The 26,138-nt window shown below is 39.3% G+C and overlaps 1 protein-coding gene across 2 annotated transcripts in view; it reads left to right on the top strand.

The window, feature by feature from the left end:
- Positions 1-26,138, top strand: part of ASAP1 (ArfGAP with SH3 domain, ankyrin repeat and PH domain 1) — a 142,394-nt gene that overhangs the window by 108,389 nt on the left and 7,867 nt on the right. For both annotated transcript variants that reach the window (XM_058821412.1, XM_058821420.1), the window contains 8 exons: positions 1,124-1,239; positions 3,431-3,498; positions 5,901-6,008; positions 7,354-7,582; positions 17,563-17,724; positions 20,555-20,621; positions 22,661-22,719; positions 25,144-25,646. In XM_058821412.1, the coding sequence (XP_058677395.1) occupies positions 1,124-1,239; positions 3,431-3,498; positions 5,901-6,008; positions 7,354-7,582; positions 17,563-17,724; positions 20,555-20,621; positions 22,661-22,719; positions 25,144-25,646 (1,312 nt within the window). The remainder of the gene's footprint in view (positions 1-1,123; positions 1,240-3,430; positions 3,499-5,900; positions 6,009-7,353; positions 7,583-17,562; positions 17,725-20,554; positions 20,622-22,660; positions 22,720-25,143; positions 25,647-26,138) is intronic.

Raw genomic sequence — 26,138 nt, 5'->3', positions numbered from 1 at the left:
ATCTTCATCAGAAAATTATGAACAGATGATAGATTGACTTTGAAAAAGATGTTCCAATAGTTAATAAGCTGTATTAAAGCTACTGAGAGCATAAAATTGATGAGTAATTTTCAGTATCTAGTTTATTGGCTGAGTTGCTCTTTGTTGTCAAGGAATGTGTTCGTAGAAGTAAAAAACCTTAATGAAAAGTGTGAGTGCTTTTTATAGGAGTATTATTAAAGTAACAGATGAAAAATAACATTCCAATATTTTCAAGCTGTTTAAGATCATAATTTGAAAAATGTTTTAGGAACCCAAATTGCTATTTTCACCTTTATTAAAATATTTTTTATTTTGGATGATTATTTAAAATTTTTCTGGATTTTGTTATGAAGCTTCATAGTTTCTTCAGACAACTATAACCTTGTGTGTGTTTCTGTCTGCTGTGGTTTTTTTTTGTGGAAGTCTCAAATTCAGGAGCATCTTTACAACCCTGTGGGCTCTTACTGTCCAATATGGGTAACACTGGGGAAAGCTGTCATCTCCTGAGCTTTGCTTTTCTGGTTTATGAAAATGTCAGTAACAGTTTTTGAAAAACCTGGGTTTAGAAGTTGAAAACTGAAGGAAATACAGTTTTTTAAAACCCTGTGAGCCCTTTTGCACATCTGTGTTTTCCCCTAAGTCAATGTGTTGTCCTTATATTCCTTCTTACAACTCTTTTGTTCATTCTCACAGCTGCCCTCTTGATAGTTCCTTGACTGCATGGGATTTATTAACCTATTTTAACTGTATCAGAATTATTCAGATATTTCTATTGGGCTAATTTAGCATATTTGAAAAAAGAATTATGGTGAAGTGGCAACTGGCATGACCTTAGAGAGGCCTGAGTCTCTGAGTTTCACATCTTTAGTTTTTTGAATGAACATCTGTAGATTTTCAGTCCTTCTCAATCACAACTCAGGTATTTCCAGTGTCCTTGGAAAAATTCTTAATAGTCTTTGAAAGTAATGTTTGATTTAATTTCTTTTTTTGTCCTACTTCATATTTGTCCAGTAAAGTTTTTATTTATATGGATGCTAGATCTGAAATGAATACCACAGCTACTATACTCTTCTTGATTGCATGTTCTTTTTTTTTTTTTTAGTGGAAACCTGGACAAACAAACAGCATTGGGTAATACAGTTCTACACTACTGCAGTATATATAATAAGCCTGAGTGTTTGAAATTGCTTTTGAGGGGGAAGCCAACTATTGATTTAGGTAAGTTCATTATTTAAAACCAGAAAATACAGATTTCTTAAAATTTCTTCCCATTATTTTAGCCACTTTTGTTTATTTCTCTGTGGTAAGCAAACTTCTAAAATAAAACTGTGGTAGAAAGATGAAGACCTTGTCAACAGCAAGCATAAAGGAAACATTCAATTAAGAAATTGAATTCTTAGAAGATAATAATGACAAAAATTTCTAATATGAAATACTATTGGCAAACCCTAAGCAGAGTTCAGAGTTCTGTTTCTGACCCATTTTAAACTGCCTGGAATTTAGGTTCATTTTTTATGCTAGAACTTAAATATCTAATTCCACTCTTAGGTACGTGGGCTTTATGTGCACAGCACTTCATTTTTCTGTTGATATCAATGGCAGCTGGTGCTGTGGTTTCATCCCAGCCAACACTGCCACTGATTAGGGAGGGGACACCATCCAGAGAACAAGAGATTATCCTAACTGAGCAAACAGAGATTCCATTTTCAATTAAACTTTTGGTATGCCATTATGGCAAATGAACTGATACAGGTACAGCAGGAGTTACTCCTGTCTCAGAGGTAGGTGCAAAGAGAAGCTGAAAGGCAGCTGAGAGAGCTGATCCCATTTTTCCTGAGTTAGGAAGGCATCCCATGAATCCAGCTAGTTAGGCCCAGGAGTTAAATGTGATCAGCATGTCTGTAAAACATTTACATTCAGTGAGTTAGTGGTATAGGAGAGAAGTTTTTTTAACAGCTGATGCAAACTGGATTTTATTTCTCCCTTTTTCTTTATCACCATTACTTTCCTCCACTGCCTGGTAAAGAACTACTGTATTACTGTATAAATTGAAGTTCATAGTTTAGTGGCAGAAGTGACTGCTTTCCTTTGCCTTTTTATAGGCTTTTAGAATATATTCCAATATTATCACAAATCAGAGAATTTAATGTGACCATTTTTGGTAGTTACAACGGGAAAACCATCTGAACAAGTTTAAGTCCTTTATTGGTCCTTCGATTGAACTTTCTCCTAGGTAGATGCCAGAGGAGTGTTCACACCTTTTTGGTCCCTTGTTTTTTGAGGGTTTTTTGTTGTGGGAAAGAGGGTGTTGTGCTCTTTTTGTTGATTTTTTGGTGTGATCTCACATAGGAACTTGAGTGATCTCACACAGACCCTGAAGTAAGAGGTATATACTTAAAAGCTATCTAGGTATTAACTTCACATAAGTGCTATGTTTTCATTCCTTTTCGTATTAAACCACCTCTGGTAGATCTTTCTACAAGTAAATCATTCATTTAGGGATCTGAATTCTTTCAAAGTCACAGGCCTTTCTGGAGGACTGCTTTGTAAATTCTAGGATTCCTACCTGACATTGTCTGTGTAAGATTTCGCACTGACATTATACATCTCAGTTTGGTAATTTTCAGCTCCTGATCACAGAAATGTTTTACAATCTGGATGTGCTGTGGAGCATTCTCTGTTCCAGCTCCATGGCATTTACTGATGTACTGTGAGAGTACATTTTACCTAGGGTTTATCAACAGCAGATTTGGGAGTTGTTTTTGTTTACTGAGACTTGCTACTGAGCATCTGGGAAGGATTCCATTAGATGCTGTGCCTGAGGACCTCCCAGCAGCCTCAGATATCACCTTCTTTCTTACCAGGTGTTATTTTAAATTGTAAACCATTTTATAGCTTTGATAAAGACAAAGCTAGAAAGTTTTAAATTTATTCTTGTTCAAATATCTTCAAATTAAGGTGTAGATTGAATCTACATATTAATCAAAGTAAAATCTGCTTGGATCAACATTTAGCCTTTTTTTTTCCTTTTTATAAATCTTAGAATTAGTTTTCTTCTTTGAGCTATTTTACCCTGCCTGCTTGCTTCTCTTGCTTATTGAGTTACGAGTTTTATTGGCGAAGGCATTGAGTGGAGATTGAGGTGACGAAATTTCTTTGTATTCTTTGCTGGGGTGGTTGGGAGGGATTTGGGAACTGTTGCAGCAGATGCTGCTGTTCAGGAAGAACCTGATGATACATGAAATGCATGAGCACTTGGAGTGGAATCTTAAAGAGCTGCAGCTGCTATAGAGTAAACAGACATTTTTGATCACTTTTAGGAGTTACTGTGCTACCAGCAGTGAAATTCAATAAATTATTTCTTAACACATCTCAAAGAATTGCTCTTTTTTGTATTGTAATTTTGTAGTAAACCAAGCTGGAGAGACGGCTCTGGACACAGCAAAGAGACTGAAAGCTGTCCAGTGTGAGGAACTGGTAAGAACCAAGCCTGGGGGCAAAGGGGAATGTTTGCTTCTTTAAAAATCTGATTTACTTCATATATCATTACCATTGCATCTCACACATGGTATTGGTGCCAGCTGGCTGTGTGTTGATCTGAAGGCCCGACTGTTTTCTTAGCTAAAACACAGCAGTAATTTTCTTTGTGACAGTTTAAGAAAATGATCTTTCTTCTAGTGGCAGTATTAGTTATTTTAACCAGTGGTTTTGAAGACTTAAGTAGTGGAGGGTCAGATGTGTCAATAAATACACCATTTAAGGAGATTTGGTCTTCATCACCTCAAAAGTTCTTCTTAAAGGCTTTTATATCAGGAGTACTAAACAACCCCACATTAACACTGTCAAGACCTGTTAGGTTCGGACCTTTTGTCTTTTCCTGCTATCGCTTTTTTCAGATTATTTAACAGAACAGGTAGTTCAGAGGTGGTGAAAGTCTCTTTATAAGGAGAATTGAAACAACTTAAAATTACGCTCCTGAAAGGAGGAAGAAGTATAAGTGTAATATCTGGAAGCTGAAGTATAAAAAGATGTAGAACACCAGCTTCTGTGGGACTTTGTCCCTCTACTGAGAATGATCAAAGCAAAAACCTCCTGGAATTCTGAGAATGTGTGAGGGATGTTAACAGACACCAAAAAGATTATTGGTGTTCAAGAAATAAAGGTGTTAAGGAATTTCCCAGGTACTTCTCTGAAGCATTTAGCCAGGAGTAAGGATTTTACATCAGACCAACAAGATTGTTTGTTCTTGGCCCTCTAGGGTGCCAGCAGTATGCATTTAGTAGGCAAGTGAATTTAATTACTATCAAGGCATTAAAAAGTCTAAGTAGTGTGGCAGTTAAGACAAAACCAGAAGGATTTACAAAACACTTGCCACTTATTTCTATTTCTTCTTTTTTCTAACTTTGATGATCTGAGGATATCTACTTTTGCTCTGCAGCTGGTAATTTTAATACCATTCCTGTGACAACTGAAAGTTCTTGTCATGAATTAATTATTGAATAATCAAAAGACCTTGTCCTTCACAAATCAAAGAAATTTTCCATGTTTCTGGGGATGCAAGTCAGCATTTTGCTGTGGTTGATGAGGTGGGACTGACTTCTCAGTTAATGCCATGTCTGCTGTGTAAGTAGGTGCTGTTTCCAGTGGTTTGAGTATTCTGTCAGCTGGATCAAGCAGATCACCTGTGCAGCACACAGTGGGGATGGATTGCTTTTTTCTCTATACTATCCCTTTTCAAAAGTTACATCTGCCATTAATGTGGACCAGCTGGCTGTGTTACAGAACAAACAGTCAAGTGGATGTTATCAGTCAGCCTATCTAGCAGTTAATAGTTTAGTTATAGTGATACAAATTCCATGAATACCTCACTGATTATTTCACTTAACTCTCATAGAGCATGTATGCCTTTTCTCTTTTTTTTTTTCTAATTTTTGAAGAGGAAACTATTTCTGCATTTTTTTCCAAAAGCAGCAATGAGTTAAGAGTGAAAAAGAAACACGAATGAGCGCACTGTTTGCTGTGGGCAGTAAAAAAGTACAAGATAAATAACTAGGTGTTTGCATTAAGAAAGCTGTACTAAACTCATTTCTGTTGCATAACTGGAGTCTTAACTGTGTAATTAAATTCAAATTCAGCTCAAGTGGGTTCATGAATACTTACATAACAGATTGGAAATACTGTCTTTATTCCAAGTTTTATTTCAGGAACATGGTTAAAGGCGCTCCTGAATCAACTACTATCAAGTAGACTACATTTTAAAGGATGTGAAGGACTAAATAATGATGGAAAATCTAGGCATTGAAAAGGAGAATTTATCTCCTCAGAATAACCATGAACTGCTCTATTAGGTTTTTTTTGCTGATCATTGAGGTGGTTTTTTTTAAAGAATGTGAAATACATTATTTGGGCTGGCAAAGTCAAGGAATTTGTGCTTAAGACATATTGGCCTCATCCAGGGAGAGAGAGAGGTAAAATATCTAAATGAAGAGTAAATATCTTTTCATTTGATTTGAGTACAAAGATTGTGATTTTGATGGGACAGCAGATGTATGTATCAAAATTTATAAATAGGTTTTGCCTTTCCTTTTTGGAAAGGAGGGCTCCAGATAAATTCTGCTTCTGTGCATATACCTTCTCTTCATGTCATCTTTTCAAATGCTCATCAAACATGGCGACTTCTTTCCATTTTGAGAAAATCTTTCCTTTTTGCCTTTTAGCTCTTTTTCTATACCTCAAACAAATGAAGGATGTTTGTGTGATCATCCTGGAATAATTTTAAACTTCTAAATACTCCAGTTTATTTCTTGCCATTACAAAACTAACTTAGGTAACACCAAAAGAACAGCAAGTACTTTAACAAGACATTTTATTTCTTTTAGCTTTCTCAAGCCAAGGCAGGAAAGCTGAACCCACACGTGCACGTGGAGTACGAATGGAATCTTCGGCAGGAAGAGATCGATGAGAGTGACGATGACTTGGATGATAAGGTGAGTGGGAATTTCTGATACAGCCTTGCACAAAAACTGAACAGCTCTACTCCCTGGAAATAAGTGGTAATTAGAGACCCACTTCAGCCTTTCTTTTCTTACAGATATTTTGGGGGGGAAAAACCCCCTAATTCTGAGGCCTGTGTTAAAGACTGCCTAAGTGCTTTTTGAATATACTTTGTCAACCTAGTTATTATGGGCTGCTTCAGAAGTTTGGTTTTGACAAGACATACAGTATAATATAAATCAGCAAATCTGGACTACTTTGTTGCTTTATCCTCTTCAGAATTCTAAGCTGTTAAATTTTAGCTGCAGGAAATCCAAAGCTTACATACTTATTTGTTTTTCCTTAAATTAATTAAAAACCTAGTTATTGAATAAATAACTGTATTTTTCACAAACTGTGCTGTGCTATTTATTCCTGGGGTTTTTTTTTAAAGAAGTAATGGAAAGGCAAAACTTGAGGGCATAGAATAATTACCATCCTACAGCATGTGAAAAATTAGCCTCAGTGTCCTACTTTAGCAAGTCAGTTAATTACTGTGTGCTCTATTTCTGCAATAAATGCGAATACACCTCTCCTATTTTATATGAGTGCCGCAGAAAGAAGTGTGGACAACTTCTCATTTTCTGTGACACTTGGGACTGAAAAATTCAGAAACCAAAGTAATTTGCATGTCCTCAAGGACAGCAGAGAACAAAATAATCATCTGTATGAGGAGCCTCTGGAGGATGAGAGATGCTGTGCTGGAGATAATAACCTGAACCAGAGCTGCAGGGAAACAGATCGTGCTCCAAATGCACCCATTAATGTACAGCAGGCAAAAACTAATGTGTAAAATTTCTTCAAAGAGCAATTAGATGTGTTTAAAAAGAGCTGTATCACGGATTATATTACTAGTTCAGGGATCAAATAAATCTGATCTGTCAAAAGTGTTTGCTCATCTTTACTAGGCATCAGTGGGGTAATATACTTGATACTTGAGGATAATTGTCTAGTCTGAGTAATGTGCTGTATTCCCTGAAAATTACTCTTAAATTCTAAAACTTCCCAGGCTTTTATTGGCATTTTATTTAGTATATTATTAGTGTGTATTTCCTGCTTTAACATTAATTCTAATTTTGTGTTCATGATGATTTGTTGATGATGGTACAATCATAATTTTCATTTAGAAGAGAAGACCCTTCAGGTTGAATTGCTGAAAAAGGGAGGAGTGGGGGTTTATTTGTCCAACAAAGAAAAAGCTCATGTTCACTAAATTATGTTCTGGTATGCTATTTTCCAAACATACTAACTGTAATTAATGTTTAGACAGCTGTATCATCTTTGTTTTTCTATTCACAGCCTAGTCCTATAAAAAAGGAAAGATCTCCAAGACCCCAAAGCTTTTGTCACTCTTCAAGCATTTCTCCCCAAGACAAACTGACTCACCCTTCATTTAGCACTCCCAGAGACAAGCAAAGACTCTCCTATGGAGCCTTTACCAACCAGATCTTTGCTTCTGCAAGCACAGACTCACCCACCTCTCCAACGTCTGATGCTCCTCCTCTTCCTCCCAGAAATGCTGGCAAAGGTAAGTCTCTCTCCAAACCACACTTGCAAGCAGTGATTTTAACACTGTTGCCCTTCCTTTAACCAAGGACATTGCAATGTTCAAGATACAGCATGTTCTTCTTATTGATGCAGTAGTGTGGTACAATGCATGTTCTAAACTGAAAAGACCTGGGGGACACTTTGTAATAGACTCATTCATAACACTGAACATGAATGGGTGAGGAATAAACTAATACTCTGCTAAATTAAAGTCACTTAATTTTATGAGACTTGCAGCTGCAGTGGATTGTGGTGGTTTGACCTAGATATCTCTAATCTTCAAGTCTGGAGGATATTTTTATGGAACAAAACCTTTTTGCTGTATTATAATTTGTGTAGATCTACTTTTTAGGACAAGGAAACCTTTAATTCCTTTTTATATGTTTAATTTAGAAATTGATAAGTTTTTACAGTAGACTTGTTAGAGAAATCTTTAGTTGTGATGAGGGTTACAGTAAAGTTTAGCACTTCAGCAGTTATGCTGCTGCTCCCTTTTATTAGCACTGCTTCATTTCTCACCTGGTAATTGACTTTGTTTAGGAAAAGTGCAGAGATGCTCTCACCAATTTGTGAAAGAGTAAAAGGGACAGGACAGAGTTGGCATCATGGTTCAGATGCTGTGCTTAAGCACTACTGTTCCATCAGTCTTAGTCATGTACTGGCAACTTTCAAATGAATCCCTTGGCTCTGCTTTTAAACAGGTTTGTTTCCCATTATGAGGCAAAATGATTTTGTCAGGATTTGCATTTTTCACATGAGATTTTGTAATCCATGTTTCCCTGGGGGCTCAGTTGTATTCTTTGTAACTTTACTGTGTTGACCTGATTGTTGGCACTACAAGATTCTACTTTTTCCTTCCAGTCTCCCATCCCTTTTACATGCTCACAGTCTAGTATGGATTTTTCACTGCAGACACAATGTGTACTGGCTTAGATGTTCCTTCATGACCTAGGATAACTTTTTTTTTGGTCATACACTTGCAAGACTTGGAAATTAATCATGCATCCCATTTCCTGAAGAAGGTTAATGAGGTTGTGTCTGGTATCTGTACACCCTGCTTAGTATGCTGTCAGCTTCCAATACATTTTAATGAACTTTATTTATTTGTCAGTGTATAGTGGAGCTCTCATACAGACTTACCTAGAAAATTGTCTTTTTCTCCAGGAAGGGGAATATTTATGTTTATATTTCATTCTAAGTATGTATTTTGGTTTCTGAAATGTTAGGCATTTTCCCAGTTGTTCCTAAACAAGGAATCAACACAACACCAAAGCTACTCAGAAAGAATTGAGGCATTGAGTTTTCATGTGTTTTCCTGTCAGAGGTTATGCAAAGAAATCCTTATTTATATCACAATGAAATAATATTATAATATCACAAAAATGCCTTCTAATGTAGCATTAACTGCTTCATCAGAGTGGAAAATGTCAGATTCACAGGGTAAGTCAGAGAGGTTGTATTGAACTGCTGTTACATTAAAGTCACTGTGCTTCTCTGCTTCAAACATGCTGAAATTCTACAGTCTCTGAGTGATGCTGGAGTGGAGTTTAGGTTGATATCCACTCAACAATACTATGAAATTAGAAACTTCTGTTGCATACATGCCTGTGTTAAGAGTTGGGGAGAAAAGTAACAAATGCATAGGACAATTCATCAGTGTGGAAAGGTTGCTGTAGTTGCATCATTTTCAGATGCACTTATGGTTCATTTAAACTGTGCTGCTCCTTGTTATCTCCCCTCTTCCAGCTCTCAGATTATTTAAAAGAAAATGAAGCAGAGACTCTTCACTTCCATATAAAAATGTTGACACTTCAGATGTTGACACATCTGAATTTTGAGACAGTCAATTTTCTTTCAGTAGGAAAACATAAACCTGTACATTATTCTCCTATTTTGGATGAGTAGTAATAGAGTATATATCCCTTCATTGAAGTTTACACAACCTTACTTGTCAGATGTGTGTTTTTGTTTAGGAAGTTCATTTGAATATCTTTTGTTTAAGATTATATGAAAACACAGTGTTACTTTTTTCACTAAGCTCCCTAAACAGCAAGAGTAACAAAAGCACTGAATGTGAATTTAAATTTAAGCTCACTTTCTGTCAGAAAACAATCTGATCTTTGTCCCTGTGCTGCTGCGAGGCCCTGGCAGATAGCATAGGCCCCTGCTAGGACATGGAGCCTTCAGGGAAGGGATAGCAGGTGCATCTGCATTTTAGAAGCAGGCAGACAATTTTGAAGTTTCCTAAGTTTTTCATCCTTTGGGACATGCAGATGAAACTGTCTTTCCAAAACTTGTTTTATTTTTAAGAAAACCCCTTCCGTGTAGCCCTCTGTTTCATTGCCCAGTGAAGTTGTGGGTAGCAAAGCTCTGTGGAGTTCCTGAGTGATCAGGAAACCATCCACTGAAGTTGTGTTGGGGAGAGGAGGGGAGTTTAAAGTGATTTACATCAGGCACATCGCTCTTGCTCGTGGTTTTCAGTGGACATGCTGGCTAAAAAATATTTTTATAGGTACAATAGTTGGAGGAAGGACTATGGGGAGGTTTTAAATTTCTCCACACATCATTATAACTCATGTCCCGATTTTTCATTTGATAACTTTTCAAAATATTCCTAAAAATGCTGGAACCTTCATGTATTTGTCTCCACACGTCTCATTTGTGGATACATCTTACTTGCTGTTATCTCTGCTATAGATTTAGGTAATCCTAACAGAATGAAAAGTACAGAAGGAGTGCAATGGCTGCCTGAGCCATTGAGCCAACAACTCTCTGCCTTTTCCAATAGTTTATCTAAGCTTATTTAGGGTCAGCTTACTTCTGTTCTCAGTCAAATCTTCAGCCTGTATTATTCTCAAAATCATCTTTTTTATTGCTCTTTTCAACTTATACCTGCATTATGGCTCCAGACATCTAGCAGGTCTTCTGCCTATTGTTTTACAAAAAGCTTTTAAAAAAAATCAATATTTAAGTAATTCCATGACTTGCCTCAGTAGCTAAATAAAATTTTGCACAACCTTCATTGCCAATCCAGTGTGGGGGTAATATTGCTACCTAGCTTTGGAGGAGTGTTAGGCAGTCTAATCCAGGTTTCCTTCACTTTAGCTGAAAGCTAATTGATTTTAGTGATTCTGCCTGTTTATCCCAGATGAGCATGGATGTCAGGGATAAATTCTGTATCATGAAGTTAATTTGGATCTTCAACACTTACAAGGTTGCACAGTTTACAGTGTCTCAGCTCTGACATGGGTACCTAAACCCAAAGGCACTTCCTTTGTGGTTCCAGTGCACTGCAGAGTGCACTGTCTGCAATCATCTGCTCCTTCACTACATCACACTCAATTTCTAACCAAATCAGTTTATTTGAATTTGCTAGTAACTTCTAGAAGTTGTCTGACTGCCTTGCACACAGGATGAGGAATCTTCTTGGGCTCACTAAGTTGTGCATGTACCAGCATTGCCCTTTGGCTTTGGAGGTGTTTCTGTGGCTGGTGGCTGTGTCAAGGTCCTGAAAAGGATGGAAATCCTACAGGTCTCCATGTGTGGGGTGTTACACTAAACAAACCAATTTTACCTTATCTGATTGAAGAATATTTTCATTCTCCTGGAGTTCAAGTTATCCTTTCATCACACTAACTGTTCTGTGTACCTTTGCTGTTTAAATCAGATTTCTGAAATACAACTGGCTGGAAGTGTCAGGACTGCAGTAAAATTTGCTGTTTCTACTGGAAATGCCACATCAAAGAATTCTTTGGTCATAGGTTTTGTTTTTTTCTTGATTGTATCATACTGTGGCATAGCAGGCATTACACAGTCTCTACTCATTTGTAACTGAAGTTCTTAATTTATAGCACAAATGTATTTATTCTCATTTCCATTACCTCAGCCTTTGAGGTTATCCATGCTTGCAGAATTCTATACTTCTCTTGCATATACTTGGAGACTTTTTAAAAAATATTCTTATAAATGTGTTGCACATTGTGATTAAATAATGCTACTTATTCCACTAAGACTTTGTATTTTTTAATACCATAATAGGAAGGGTAGACTAGCTGATGACTGCTGGTTTCATGGGCTCTTCTATTTCTGAATCAACCCAAAACACAAAATTTTTTAGTATAACTTTTATCTTTTCTTTCCAAACTGAACCTTTTTTTAAGCATTAATTATCTAATGTACTTCAAATACTAATGTTGAATCAATGTATATTCTTAGCTTTCTTATTCAGAGTGATCATGATCATTTTGTCTTTAATTATGCTCTTATTTTCAGTGCTGAAAATGTATTATTTTAGGTAAGGCTAACTGAAAAAGCTTTTAGTAATATCTATGCAATAAGTCACTCGTGAGAAATTTAAAAATAAGGATAGCAACACTTGTTAATGAAAATGCTATTTTTAATTCAAGTTACTTTCCTTTGCAGTGTCCATTCTACCATTAGCAGGAATTCTGTGTTTTCCCCCTATGTCTCATTAAGTGGTAAAAAAAAAATTACACATGAAGTTTTTACACTCTAAACCCACCATTTCTGGATTGAGTGGCAGCAGCTTTGCATGGTTTCACAAGTACACAAATGAATTGTTACTATACTAACTGCACAAACCCTAAAGGGCAATGTACTACTAATTGCACATCTTATCCAGTTATTTACCTTAGTACAGTAATGTTGAGATTATTTGGTCTATTTACACATGAAAGCCTGATCTTTGTAATATGAAAAAGTGATAAAACATGATAACAGTTAGTTCTGTAAGCATTTGCTTTCCAGTAACTGAGGAAAAGAAAGCTGACAGAAGGAAAAGGAAAAACTTTTGGGCCAGGTTTTTTGGGATTTTCTTTTTGGTTTTTGGTTTTTTGCTTGTGTTAGGAAAATATCCTTTACAAAATGTGAACTTCTGAACTATGTGATAAATCATGATTAAGACATCTATTGGATGAGGAGAGGAAATGGCTGGCTCAATTGCTGCCTTGCTAAAATCACAAAATACCTTTGATCTAGTAACTGCTCTGATAATTGCTTAACTATACCTAGCCTAGCCTTGTATAGTTGAGAATATCACACAGGAATTGTTTTGAGCTGCTGGTTTTACACACACATTTATGTGTATATATGTATGGATACGTGTGCAGTTGCTGAGGTGAGCAGCCCTGGTCCCAGCTAGGGCAGTGAGAAAGCTGCAGGAGCCACAGCAGCTGTGACAGCACAGCAACAATGGGGACAGGGGCAACAGGGCCCAGCCCAGACATGTGTGAAGGAACTCCTGGAGAGCACCACAAACAGTGCAAGGGCATGGTGTGGCACTTGGGATGGGAATTTGCATGGAATGGCATGCAGGAGGGGGTGTGACTCTGCCAGCCTGAGCAGGGAGCAGTGGCATCTGCCACTGGCTTATCAGTGCACGTTGAAAGAGCTTTAAACTAGATTAGAAAGGGGAAAGGGACAAAACTAGGCTTACTCAAGGTAACCCTAGGGCAGCACAGCAGTGTTTGAGGGAGTGTGTGTGCCAGTGAGGGCCTTTGGGCTCATGAGATACAAAAAAATGCCTCCAAACACTCTTGTAGAAATCAGGGCTTCTCCCCCAAAAACGTGTTAGGATCAATATCCCAACTGAAGAGCATCCATGCCCCTGCACACAGCACAGGCAGCAAACAGGAGGGGCTGGAAGCCATTGTGCAGCAGGAAAACTGCAGCTCCATCATTCTGGGATGGCTCACACAACTGGAGTGCTGTGATGGATGGCTGTGAACCCTTCAGGAGGAACAGGCAGGGAGAGAGAGGCAGTGGGGCAGCCCTGTAGGTCAGGGACTGTTTTGAGTGTCTGAGCTGATGATGGTGGCAGTAGGGTCGAGTGGTGATAGGAACCAGAGAAAGGCCATTGGGCAGATGTGCTGCTGGAATCTGTTAGAGAGCACCCACCCAGGATGGAGAGGCAGATGAGATACCCTGGGAGTAGGGTGTCTGGGAGAAGTCTCACAACTGCTGGCCCTTGTTCTCATGGGACAGGAATGTCCAGGATGTGTCTGGAGTGAGTGGAAGAGAACTTTCCTACTCAGCTGGTGAGGGAGCCAGCAAGGAAAGGCCCCTGCTGGACCTGCTGCTCGTGGAGAGAGAATGACTTGGGTGTGATGGAGGCTGTCTGGGGCACGGGGAATCACAAATTCTTGGACAAGTAAGAGGGAGAGATCAGCAGAGCTGCCACCTTGCACCTCCAGGGGACAGACTTGGGCCTGTTTAGGAGCCTGGCTGACAAAAGTCCCCTGGGAGACAGTCTAAAAGGAATCCAAGACATTGCTCAAGAAGAGAATCCCAAAGGTGCAGGAGCAGAGATGTGCTTTAGGGGAGGATTGGCAGTGTCCGACTCGATGATCTCAAAGGTCTTTCCCAACCTAAGTGACTCCATGATACAGTGTATTTTATAATAATTATACAGACAGTTCATACATCATCAGATCTTGTATTATTTCACCAGTTGTTTCCATAAAATGATTTTGATTCCAGCACTTCCCCTATGTTTTCATTATTCAAAGCATGAATATTATACCTCTTTCTGAAATGACATTTTGAAGTTTTCCTTTATTTTGTTTTTATTTGACCATAATTAATTTTTGTATTTCAGCCATGTAATCATCAGTGTATGACACTTTGTATTCGTAATTATTTCTTCGGTGAGTTTAGTACAGAAAGAAAAGCTAGGAGTCTGAAAGTATGATTTGTAATAATACCTTAAACACCTTTTCCCTGTCACTTTTGTATGCCATGGGAACTTCTGAAAGCTGTGAAGGTATTTTTTGCACCTCCTCAGTAATGTCTGGATATGTATAACTAATGTGAAATCTAAAACATGCCATAAAACCTAACCTAAGGGATTTTAAAAATTCTACTACAGTTTATTTTTGTAGAGAAGATTTCTCCCTCTTATTGGCAATTAAAAGCACCAATTTCACTTCATATCTGAAGTTGAATTTTTGCAATAAGCGCACAACAGTATTTCAGTGCCTTTCCTCCCCATTTTGTCGCTCTGAGCCCGTTTTGGGCGGTTTGTGAGCGGCGCAGTGCGCGCCGCCGCCGCCAGGGGGCGCTGGGACACGCGCTGGGACACTGCGGGCGCTGGGACAGGGGACAGAGAGGGGACAGGGACAGACGGTGCTTGGGGGACAGGGACAGGGGACAGAGAGTGGACAGGGGACAGACGGTGCTTGGGGGACAGGGACAGGGGACAGAGAGTGGACAGGGGACAGACGGTGCTTGGGGGACAGGGGACAGAGAGGGGACGGGGACAGACGGTGCTTGGGGGACAGGGACAGGGGACAGAGAGGGGACGGGGACAGACGGTGCTTGGGGGACAGGGACGGGGACAGAGAGTGGACAGGGGACAGACGGTGCTTGGGGGACAGGGGACAGAGAGGGGACGGGGACAGACGGTGCTTGGGGGACAGGGACAGGGGATAGAGAGGGGACAGGGGACAGACGGTGCTTGGGGTACAGGGACAGGGGACAGAGAGGGGACGGGGACAGACGGTGCTTGGGAGAGAGGGGACAGAGAGGGGACAGGGACAGACGGTGCTTGGGGGACAGGGACAGGGGATAGAGAGTGGACAGGGGACAGACGGCGCTTGGGGGACAGGGACAGGGGATAGAGAGTGGACAGGGGACAGACGGTGCTTGGGGGACAGGGGACAGAGAGGGGGCAGGGGACAGACGGTGCTTGGGGGACGGGGACAGGGGATAGAGAGGGGACAGGGACAGACGGTGCTTGGGGGACAGGGACAAGGGACAGAGAGGGGACAGACCGGGGACAGACGGTGCTTGGGGGACAGGGACAAGGGACAGCCCGGCTGTGACCGCCACTGCTTCAAGAGTTACCTCACTGTTAGCACCGGATACTGACTGTTCCTGCCCCCTTGCCATTCCTAGATGCATTCCCATTACATCACGAATCAAATTTGATTCGTATTTCTGAAATAAAGAATTAGGAGCTTAAGGCATCATCAATCAAAATTTAGAATGAGAAAAGTTGGTTTTCTTTCAGAAGCATCTCAATGCACAGTTTAAGTTGTCTTGCTTACTTAAGCTCAAAGGAGAAATTAAATTGAGAAAGGGTGAGGATGCAAACTGGGGAACAATCATTAAATGCAGTGGCATTTGACTTGTTGTCAATTAATGGCTTTGTGAACTTGGAAGCAAATTCAGAGGAATGGTTGCAAAATATATAATTTGATTTACAAAAGTAGCCAATTAATTAAGGCCCAAAATCTCTGCTGGGCTTGTGGTTGAAAGATTCTCCTGCACAGCAGAAGACCTTCCAGGACTGTATCTGGAAGAGAATAGATTGAATTATTGACTTGTTAGGGGCAATTCTATTAAATTTTTCTTTTCTGTTTATAAGAAAGAGAGATATCACCTGCTGAAAATATCTGACAGATTCATGCTTAGAGAATCATTGAAGTTACTTTTGTCAGTGTTAAATGTTTCAGCTAAGGAATTTTAGCAAATATTATTTCTCACTGATTTAAATATTTCTATAATCTATAATAATTTGGGAAGGAGTTCAGGTATTGATCATTTCCAGGCTGCCTATAGAGAATATTCATAAATGTTTTTGAAGAAGGCAGCTCTAGTTTTGTGGTAAGATATATGTCAAGTAACTAAATGAAGGTTTTGGCTCAAATACTGTTCAAATAAGGTAGCTTTTCAAAAATAGGCAAGTTGGTCTACAGTGCTAAAAAACAGACTGACAATAGACTTGAAATTTCAGTATAAATAGACTTTGCTTTTAAAGTTTTATGTCAATTTTCTGCATTTATCTGGACTGATGGCAAAGCTGTCTGACATGAAAACTTATGGCAAGTGAAGACTGCAGTGAAGTCTGAGTTGTTGGTTAGATTAAAACAAGACAAAACCAACAAACCCTCAAACTAACAAAAAGCAGTCCAACAACAAAGCCCCTGGAGCTGTTCTGGGCTGCTGCAGAGCTGCTGCAGGAAGTGTGACAGGACATTTCTTGGGCAGTGGTGGCAGCTGACTCCAGCACTCGTCCCCTCGCTGCCATCTGCAGCCAGCTCTGCTTCCCTGAGCTGCTTGGCAGGGACCTTTGTGAAGGTCAGTGCTGGAGCTGATTAGGAACAACTCTTGTCTTCCCACTGAGTTATTTTGTCTTTCAAGCTGTATCTGTTCCCATATTGTGTAAAACATGCATTGTGTTGAATGATACTTGTGCCAGCATTAAATCAGAGGGAAATAAAAGTATTTAAGGGTAGGGGTGACTGCACAGGCTCTTACAAGCAATGCTACCATGAAATATCTAATCTCAGTCCCAGAAAGGACTTCTCTGATGTTTATTTTATTCATACCATGTACAACAATTTGCATTGCTTTTGGAATGCATAGTTTGATGTATTTGATCTACAGAAAAAAAGAAAAAAGACTTAGAGAAAATCTTCTCTAGCTAAAAATCCTATTTTGAAAGTGAAAGGAAAATTTGTAGGCATATTTTTATTTCTTTCCTCCTGCCTTCCAGTTTATTAATGAAATTTGTATGGGATGGTCTGGAGGGCTAAAAACCTCCCCACATATTAGAGCATATAGAATGTGCTTTTATTCTGGTATAAATTAACAGCAATTTTAATCCCATGTGCTAAATATTACTTAATTTTAATATTTCATAATGCTTTCTTTTCCTTGAACAATGCCTAAAATTAGAAATCTTGGCACGATTAATCCTGTATTTTTTAAACATAAGTACACATGTCATTCTATTGTCAAGTTGCTTATATTCCCACAGCTGAGATGGTTAAAAATGTGGTGGATGTGTCGTTTAATCTAAACAGTGTTTTTGGCATGGCTTGTCATTTTATTTTAGTCTTTTGCTGCACTTCGCTGTGGGTCTGACTGTGAATTTTTCGGTGCTGCTTTGACGTTTATGCACATGTATTTGTAAGAAGGTTGTTTGTTATTTTGCAGGCCCACCTTCAACCCTCCCTCTAAGCACTCAAACCTCTAGTGGCAGCTCCACTCTTTCCAAGAAGAGACCACCTCCCCCACCCCCAGGACACAAAAGAACCCTCTCTGACCCACCAAGCCCACTACCTCATGGACCCCAGAATAAGGGCCCAATTCCTTGGGGTGAGTTTTGAAAATGCAAATCAAAAGGGCAGGGGAAAACCTTCATGATGGCTGATATATGATCTTTGGTTTGTTTTTACCTGGTGCTTGCTTTCCAATGATTGCAGCTTGATGCAATGTCAGCTCAGATAAATCAGCAGTTCCATCTCCTGTCACTGCCTCCCGGGCTGGGAGTCTCACTTGGGAAAGCTGAAAATCCTCCACGCTGCCCTGGGGCCCTCCAGCCCCCCCAGTGCTCCCTGTCTGTGCCCCAGCTGCCCAGGCCGTGCCCCCACCCAGCCCTCAGCCCCTGCTCTCCTCTGCCCCTGCCCCTGCTGCTGCTGCTGCTGTGCCCAGGAGCCAGGGGTGCAGCTTTGGGGCTCAGAGCCACCCACAGTGTCTGTGCAGGTCTCACAGCTGCCACAGGAGCTCCTTTCCTCTCCTCTAAAGTGTTCACACCTCGCTGGTGGGAATGTGTTGTCTTAGTTTGTATTTGCTTTTTGTGATGTTGTCTGTACATACACAAAGACTGATAGGTTTGCATCCTGCTGTCAGCAGAAGTTACACAGAAACAGTGCATTTTAATTTTTATTTTTACCAGGATACCTTTCTGACAGATGCCTTTTGGAAACTATTTTCCAGACTACTCATATTCTTCCTCCTTTAAATAAACATTGCTCTATGCAGGCAAATTCTCTTGGTAGCTATAAATATCAGGCCCATGTAATTTTCTGTGATTTTAGTTTTGGTGGCAGGATTTCCATGAATCTGTAAATTTTTTAACTGGAATCCAGTGCTTACATAGGTGCATCGTCCATATATTACTTGTATTTTAAGAGAATCTTCTCTCTATTCTAGTACAAACACACAATTACCAGCCTAAAATTAAAAAATTGCTAGACTAAAAGCACCATTTTTCTTAGCAAATTGAGTTAAATTTAGTAAATCATGGAGTATTCATGTGTGATTTAATCTAGGATTCAACATGAAGAAAAGTATAGAGTCCAATGAAAAGCAAAGGCTTTTTCTCAAGGAATAAAAATAATGGAATCTTTTCAGCTCTCTACTTCTCAGAAGTCTGGGATATGGAAAAAAAAATGTTTCCTATGTTGTGGAGTCCAACAGCCCTGTACTTTTTCAGAAGTAGTTTAGGCATTTTTAAGAGCTTGGACTTTAAATATGTAAAAAATCCCAAGTATTTAAGTCCAAAGCACCTAAAGTACCATATACAAGAATTCTGTATAATGTAGCACTGTTAGGTTGAAAGGTGTGGTAGGATTAGATGCTAAGCAGGTGTCAACTTTTCCTTAAACACATTAGGCAGCAGATAAAGGAAGAAGAAAATATGGGAAAGGTGCAGGTGTGCAGTTGAAGAAGCCTGTAGCAGTAAAGCACCTTGTCAGAGCAGGGCCAGAGAAGAAAATGGCTTTTCCTGTCTCTTCACTGCTTTTCAGGCCAAGCTAAACCCCAGTGGATGGAAGAGGGACCTCTTGTCCCCATTTTTCTTAGCTGAAATCTGTACAAAAGCTTGTTTCAAAGTCCATTTGGATTTTTAAGCAAGTATAAAATTTTGTGTTTATAAAAGAGGGAGTTTCTTCTATCTGCCTTTGTGGTTTTTTGCTTAAGGATATTGTCAGATATTCACTGCTTTTCCTTTCAGATGCTTTCTTCTCTGTTGATATATTTCTTGCTATGTGGAATTTCAGCATTTGTCTTCTAATCTGTGCATTAATTGAAGTTTCAAGCAGTGCAATCCTTAGCTTATGTCTAAGCAAATTGAGTTACTATTCAAAGATGTTCTAAAAATGTCATTTGGATTATTTTGTATTTCCATAGCAACCGTGAGATATTTTTCCTTCCTTTATCCTTAGGATCTACATGTTTGCTGTTTTACCTTAGTTCCTTTTTTGCACCACTTTTAAGCACAAACATATTTTTAGCAAGGCACAGCATGAGCCTTTTCTGCTGCTTCATTTAGACATCAATGTGCCAAGAATGGTATTTAGAAAAATGTGTCATTCTTTTGAATGAGAAGTATTTTGTGTTCTTGGATCATTAAATGTCACTTTGCATCTATTTCAATGACAAAATTTACTAATGGTTGTTGAAGCTGGTTCTGAGATTGACGTGCTGTAAAAGGAGAGGCAAAGGGGATGAAAAGGCACTAAGCCAAGAGTTGCTGTCATTATACCTTGGAAATGGTGATTGCTAATGAAGAGAAGCTGTCTGCTGGAGGAGTCCAGAGTGCTTGGGTTTGGATTTTGCTGCCTTTTGACAGAATTCTGGATACCCAGGATCTTTGCTTTACCAGTGGCTAAAATGCAGATTATGGGAACATACAAACTTAGTCACTAAACCAGTAAAGCCTGTTCTTTGCGTAGGATAAAATACCAATCCTTAGAAATTTAATATTTTGTGAATAAACTCACATTCATGATGGTTTAAAAAAGATGTGCCTCATGGTGCAAAATGTAAACATCAATGAAAAATGAATCTGATGTGTCTCCTGCTGTATCTCCTTCTATGCAGAGAAAATTGAAACACTATTTCAAAACAAATGCCCTACAGCAATGTCATTCAATCTTCTCTTGCCAGGAGATGAGAGCTACCAGTGAGTTGTTTTAAAATGTGTTATATGAAAGGTCATCTTGGATTATTTTGGTCCCTCCTGCTTTTTCAGCTACAAAATTATTAATAAAGAATAAAATTATAAATTATCTTTTAGATATGTTGTATAGAACATGCATAGAGAAATACATGTTTTGCTTTAAATTGCACCCTCTGCTGATTATATTTCAGTTATCCTAATGATTTTTTTGTTTTGTTTTTAATTGTCCTTTTTTCAACTCAGGTAATGATTTGGGCCCACCTTCAACTAAGGCTGCAAACAAGTTTGAGGGGATGTCTCAGCAGTCAAGGTAAAATCTGCATACATGAAGGCAAAGATGAAAATTTAAATAAATACAACTAATTTGTAAATTAGAAAAGCCTTTCATAGTAAATAAAATCCTAGCTATGTTTCTTATTAGTTTCCTGCATGCCCTGCTAGCATACAAATGCTTTGGCTGCCCTGAGCCTCCTACGCCGTCCCTCGCTGTCCGTGCACAATCCGTCCTTTGAGCAGGACGGACAGAACGCCCTGTGCCCACATCTCTGCTGCTCCTACAGAAGTGCTCTCCCAGCTGGGGAATGCTGCCTCAGACCACGGGCCAGCAGGACAAAAGTTTTATTTTCATGTCTCCTGGCATTTCATTTTGTCTGCTTCAGTGTGAGGTGTCCTGCCTGGAGCAGCAGTGTCACTCTGGGTACAGGCTGCCATCGAAGAAGGCTCTGTAAGAGGGAGAGTTCATCTCAGTCTTCCAGTTTAGCTGTTTTCCACTCTGTCAGGCTCCTGTGCTGCCACACAGTTTGCAGTAACACAAACTGCTTTTAGCTCATAGTTCATCAGCTCTGTCCATTACAAGTGTCTTTTTCAATAGCTGGAGCAGTAAGGACAGCCATACATTGCTGTCACTTGGAGTTTGCTACTCCTCTGTCTGTGCTGTGATTCCAAAGTCCTGAGGTTCAGAGCATGATAATTCCAAAAAGCACCTGCCTCAGGCACACAGCCTTGCATGACCACAGTGTGTGGGATGGGCTGTGGCTGGGGAGGGATGTGTAACCTCAGACAGGGCACAGCAGATGTGTAGGAAGAGTTTCTGGACACCCCCAGACTGCTCTGCCTTGCCAGGACAGGGAGGGGACCTGTTGGAGGTAGCACAGCTGCTTCCCATGTTTGCTGAATCCATCCAGCTGGCACTGGGCATTGGGGGGAAAGTGGAAGTGTTCCCAGCACAGAGAGCTGGGCCCATCCTGGATTCTGGTCAGACAAGGGTAAAAGTGAGCTCCTTGTACTCCATGGCATTAGAGAGAGGCTGAGGTAGGAGCTGGGCTTTGAGAATCTTCGTGGGCCCCTTCCAGTTCAGGATATTCTATGATTCTGTGATTTATTGATTCAAGATTGAGCCTGGCTGTTCTTTTGGTTTCATGTTGTGATGTATTTTTGCTATTTAAAAAAGAGCTAAAAATTAAAAGTGTTTCTTCATGCTCATTTTGAAATGTTGGCTGCAGAGACAAGCAATACCAGCATTAAGGCAGCTGATGCAGAAGAGTCACTGCTCTGTTGAACATACATTGGCAGCTTTCTCACTCATTTTTCTTTTTTTCTTTTTTTTTGAATCATTATTTTGAGCTGATACTGATTTTTATGTATTGTTTGATTTTTATGCCTTAAATCAATTTGCTTTCTTCTCTTTTTCCACATTCCTTTTCTATAAAAGTGACTTAGGTGGGGTTTTAAAGGAAAAACTTTGATGGGAATAGCTAACACATGTGTAATCCAGGTTGACAGAGTTAAAACATGTTGTTTTCCCACAATCATCAGTATTTCCTGGGAGCAGCAGAGACTTTGTCTCCTCCTGAAGCAGAGAGTGTGTGATACAATACCCACACATGTGCAGGAGGCTACAAGGCATAGGCTCAGTCCTGGAAAGCTTCACTGACATGAAGGACAGATTATGTTTTGTATGTTTCACTATAATTATTTTGAAGAAAAATTTTTTCTTAAGGTTCAGGATCTGCCCACAGAGTTGGTATTTCAGCTTCACCTATTTTCAGAGTACATTTTGCATGTACCATAGTTCATAGAGTATATCTGCCCCATAGCATTGAAGCTGTGTCGGGTTGGTATGTCTTTTTCTCTGAAAAAAAAACCCAATTAATTCTAAATAATGCTTTCAGATTTGGGATTTGTCCACAGACCAAGTGATTATACAAAAGGGGCAAAATAAATGTGGATTTTTGTGGGAGTTTTTATTTATGGATGTGTTAAAGGAGAAAATGAGAAATATATTTGATAGTATGAGAAGTATATTTGATAATAGTTGTAAGCACTAATAATTGACATCTGTTGATTTAGCACTGGGACTGCAAAGACTGCACTTGGCCCTAGAGTTCTTCCCAAACTACCTCAGAAAGGTAAGAAATCTCTTTGTGGCTATTCTCATAATGGAATCTTTTAAATGTGGGTGAAAGTGGGTACTTGTTTGAAATACATGGATCTTTTCAGCAGAAATTTCATTTCTAAAATGCCACAAACCATGAAAGCTTCACAAAACTGAAAAGATTTTGGAAGATGGGGAAGCCTTTTATTAAACTGAAAAAAATACACCTAAGGAGGAAAGAAATAAATCATGAACTAATTGAAGCTGGAAGAGCCCTCAGGAGGTCTCTTGGTCCAGTCCAGCACTTGGAGCAGGGCCAGCTTTCTGCCATGAGGGCAGGTTCAGCTCTCTGCCATGAGGGCAGGTTCAGCTCTCTGCCATGAGGGCAGGTTCAGCTCTCTGCCATGACAACAAGTTCCTCAAGGCCATGTCCAGTCACATTTTGAGCATCTCCATGGATAATTTCTCTGGGCTTCTGTTTCTATCCTAGACCATTCCTGTTGGTAGTTTTGGTAGTATTATCTCCAAGTCCCATTTCTTGATAGCTTGGAGCAAACTATATCTGTGCCATGCTCTGCCAATCAGGGTTGTGGTCAGTGCAATTGCTTGGGAAAGAATCAGGTGCTGTTACATCCTCATTTATATATCAGTGACAAGCTGAGACCATCATCCCAGGGAGCACCTTTCATTTAGAAATGTTCTTTCCCAGTCTCTTTAAACTCACACTGAAGGTTTGTTTGTTTGTTTGTTTGTTTTGAGTTGTGGCAGCAGTTGACTATAAAGTAGAAAGTAGACCTACTTCAGACTGTTCTGTCTGCATGCAGAATCCATCAAAAATACATTATATCTGTCTGAGTGGATAATCACAATAGAGCCTGAAGATCAAGAAATGCTGCTTGTCCCAAATTCTGAAGCCAGATGTCTGAAATTTAGAGTGCAAATGATTTTGTAACAGAAAAAGCAAATGTTAATTTTGTAAGTTTGTTAAATTACAATTATTCTGACATGTTATCTTTTGAAAGAGACAGCAATGATGCACCAGGGTGGCACTGTGAAGGAAGTCAACACTTCCTTGATTTAAAATGGTTTAGGTGAAAATTTAAGAAGGGCTAAATCAAAGCACTTTGATAAGGGCTGCTATCAGGGTTTTTCATATCATCTGCTTAAATCTCAAACCCATGTGGAAGATCAGTGTGTGTACATTTGCTGTGAGGTAAGTCAAGGGCACAGCCATAGACAGGGATCAACACCACCTTTTTTTTATATGAAACATCTGATAGTAATTATACAATTTCTTTCATGGAAACTATGCAAATGGGTTTGGTTTGGGGTGTTTTGTTGGTGAGGTTTTATTTTTGGGGTTTTTTTGGTGGGGGGGTTTGGTTGGTGGGTTTTTTTTATTGGTTTGTTTTGATTTTTTTATTGGTTTGGTTTTTTGGGGATTTTTAGGGCTTTTTTTTCAGTATAAGTACTCATAAATATATTGTTAAAGTGTTATGGAAGTGGGTGATATCCAAAGGGAGTGAGGGCACTTTTTTGGCTGGTAGAATATAATACTAAAGCAGTGCTGAATGCAATAGGAAATTGTTCCTTCTAGTTAAAATGTGTTGCTTTCATCACAGGTTGTAAAATTTTTCTCTCTTGTACCCCTTCATCTGTTTTTACATTAGGGCTGTTTGATTTAGGAGGTTTTGGGTTGGGGAGTTTTTGTATGTACTAATAATTTTGTTTTTTGAGGTAGATTTCAGTTGAGTTTTCTTAGGGAGCTTAACAGTAAAATCAATAGATGACACTGAGAAAAATAACTATTTGAAAGTCTAGTTTCAATTTCCTTCCATCAAATCTGAAAAATACATATTTTAAAACTTTCATCTTTACTAAATTGTAAATATATACAATAATTAATTTTTTCTTAGTTTTAGTGTGAATGTCTATAGTACAGTATGTTCTGTCCAGTACATAAATAGATATATGTGCTCATTCTCTCTCTTCTGAGAGATTTTACAGGTACTAATCCTGAGAGTCAGGTGGTTTTTTGTATGGAATTGAACTGTATATGTGAGTAATTGTCATTAAAATAAATTTTGTTACAGTCGTGTCAATTGATCTATAGGTGGTTTTGCAAAGTCTTTTATTATATTTCATATTTTTTGCTTTAGTTCCAAAAAGTGATTCACTTTATTTCATTTGAAGTAAATAATTATGAATTGACATCGAATAGCTGTTGGAATAAGCACTGCTGGCCTCCAGGAGGAGCAATTAAATGAGACCTGAGAGAGCAGGGTTATGTGAAGTTGTATTATCCTGCTTTTGTCATAGACTAGGAACACTTGGGGGCAGTTTTGGGGCTCAGTGACCATGTGGTCATTGGCACAATTGCAGTTCTGATATATGCCTAACTTTTTTAATATTAAAATACTAAGATTGTGAAAAACACTGTTTTACTTTTTTGTTTTAGTGGCACTAAGAAAAATAGAAACCAGTCATCATCTTTCAATAGATAAATCCCATCAGCACATGGAAATGTTTCAGAAGCCCTCACTGTCCATCGATATACCACAGAAACCACAGCCTGGAGACCTGCCCCCAAAGCCTCTGCCTCTGGAATTAACTCAGAAACCTCAAGTGGGAGATTTACCCCCAAAGCCTGGAGAACTACCCCCAAAGCCTCAGCTAGGAGACTTGCCACCAAAACCACAGCTTGGAGACTTACCTCCAAAGCCACAAGTGAAGGACCTTCCTCCAAAACCTCAGCTAGGAGAGCTGTTGGCTAAAACTCAAGGTGGGGAAGCAGCACCGAAGGCTCAGCCCTCAGAGGCAAATCAAAAATCTCACTCCATAGATCTCTCTCCAAACATACAATCCAGAGATACCGTCCAAAGGCAAGCATCTGAAGAGTCCAATGACATAACACACACCCTGCCAGAAACCCCTGTGCCACTCCCCAGGAAGATAAACATGGTAGGTGTTACTGCAGCTCCGTGGGAGTATCCATGGAAGGCTTTGAAGTTACTGTAGGACTTTGTGTGCACCCTTGAGCTGTGCACTCAAGGCAACATAAAGCTATGGGCTGGGGAATGAGGGGCTCTTTTTGTGCCCCAAAGCAGCTTCAGCAGGTGTTGGGGATTTTCAAGGCCTCCTCTATGCTCAAATACTTGCAACATAAAACAATAACCTTGGGAGCATGACAATGTATTTAGATTTGTTGGGATTTATGTATTTATTATATCTATGCCAATCACAACTCTGAATGAATTGATGGTTTTCTCTGTTGCCTTTGCTCACGAGTCTGCGTGCCTTAGATTGGTAGAATATTTATATATTTGACTCAGTAAGCTTTAAGAAGGGATGTTAGCACCTGTTGTCAGTAGGTGCAAAATTTAAAGTAAAGTCAACTGTGGCAAAACAGTAAATGTCCCTGTTGTGAGTATTTAATGTTGATAATGGTTGAGG

Source organism: Ammospiza caudacuta, chromosome 1 (assembly GCF_027887145.1).
Source record: "Ammospiza caudacuta isolate bAmmCau1 chromosome 1, bAmmCau1.pri, whole genome shotgun sequence".
Classification (NCBI taxonomy): Eukaryota; Metazoa; Chordata; class Aves; order Passeriformes; family Passerellidae; genus Ammospiza; species Ammospiza caudacuta.
This window is presented reverse-complemented; position numbering and strand designations above follow the sequence as displayed.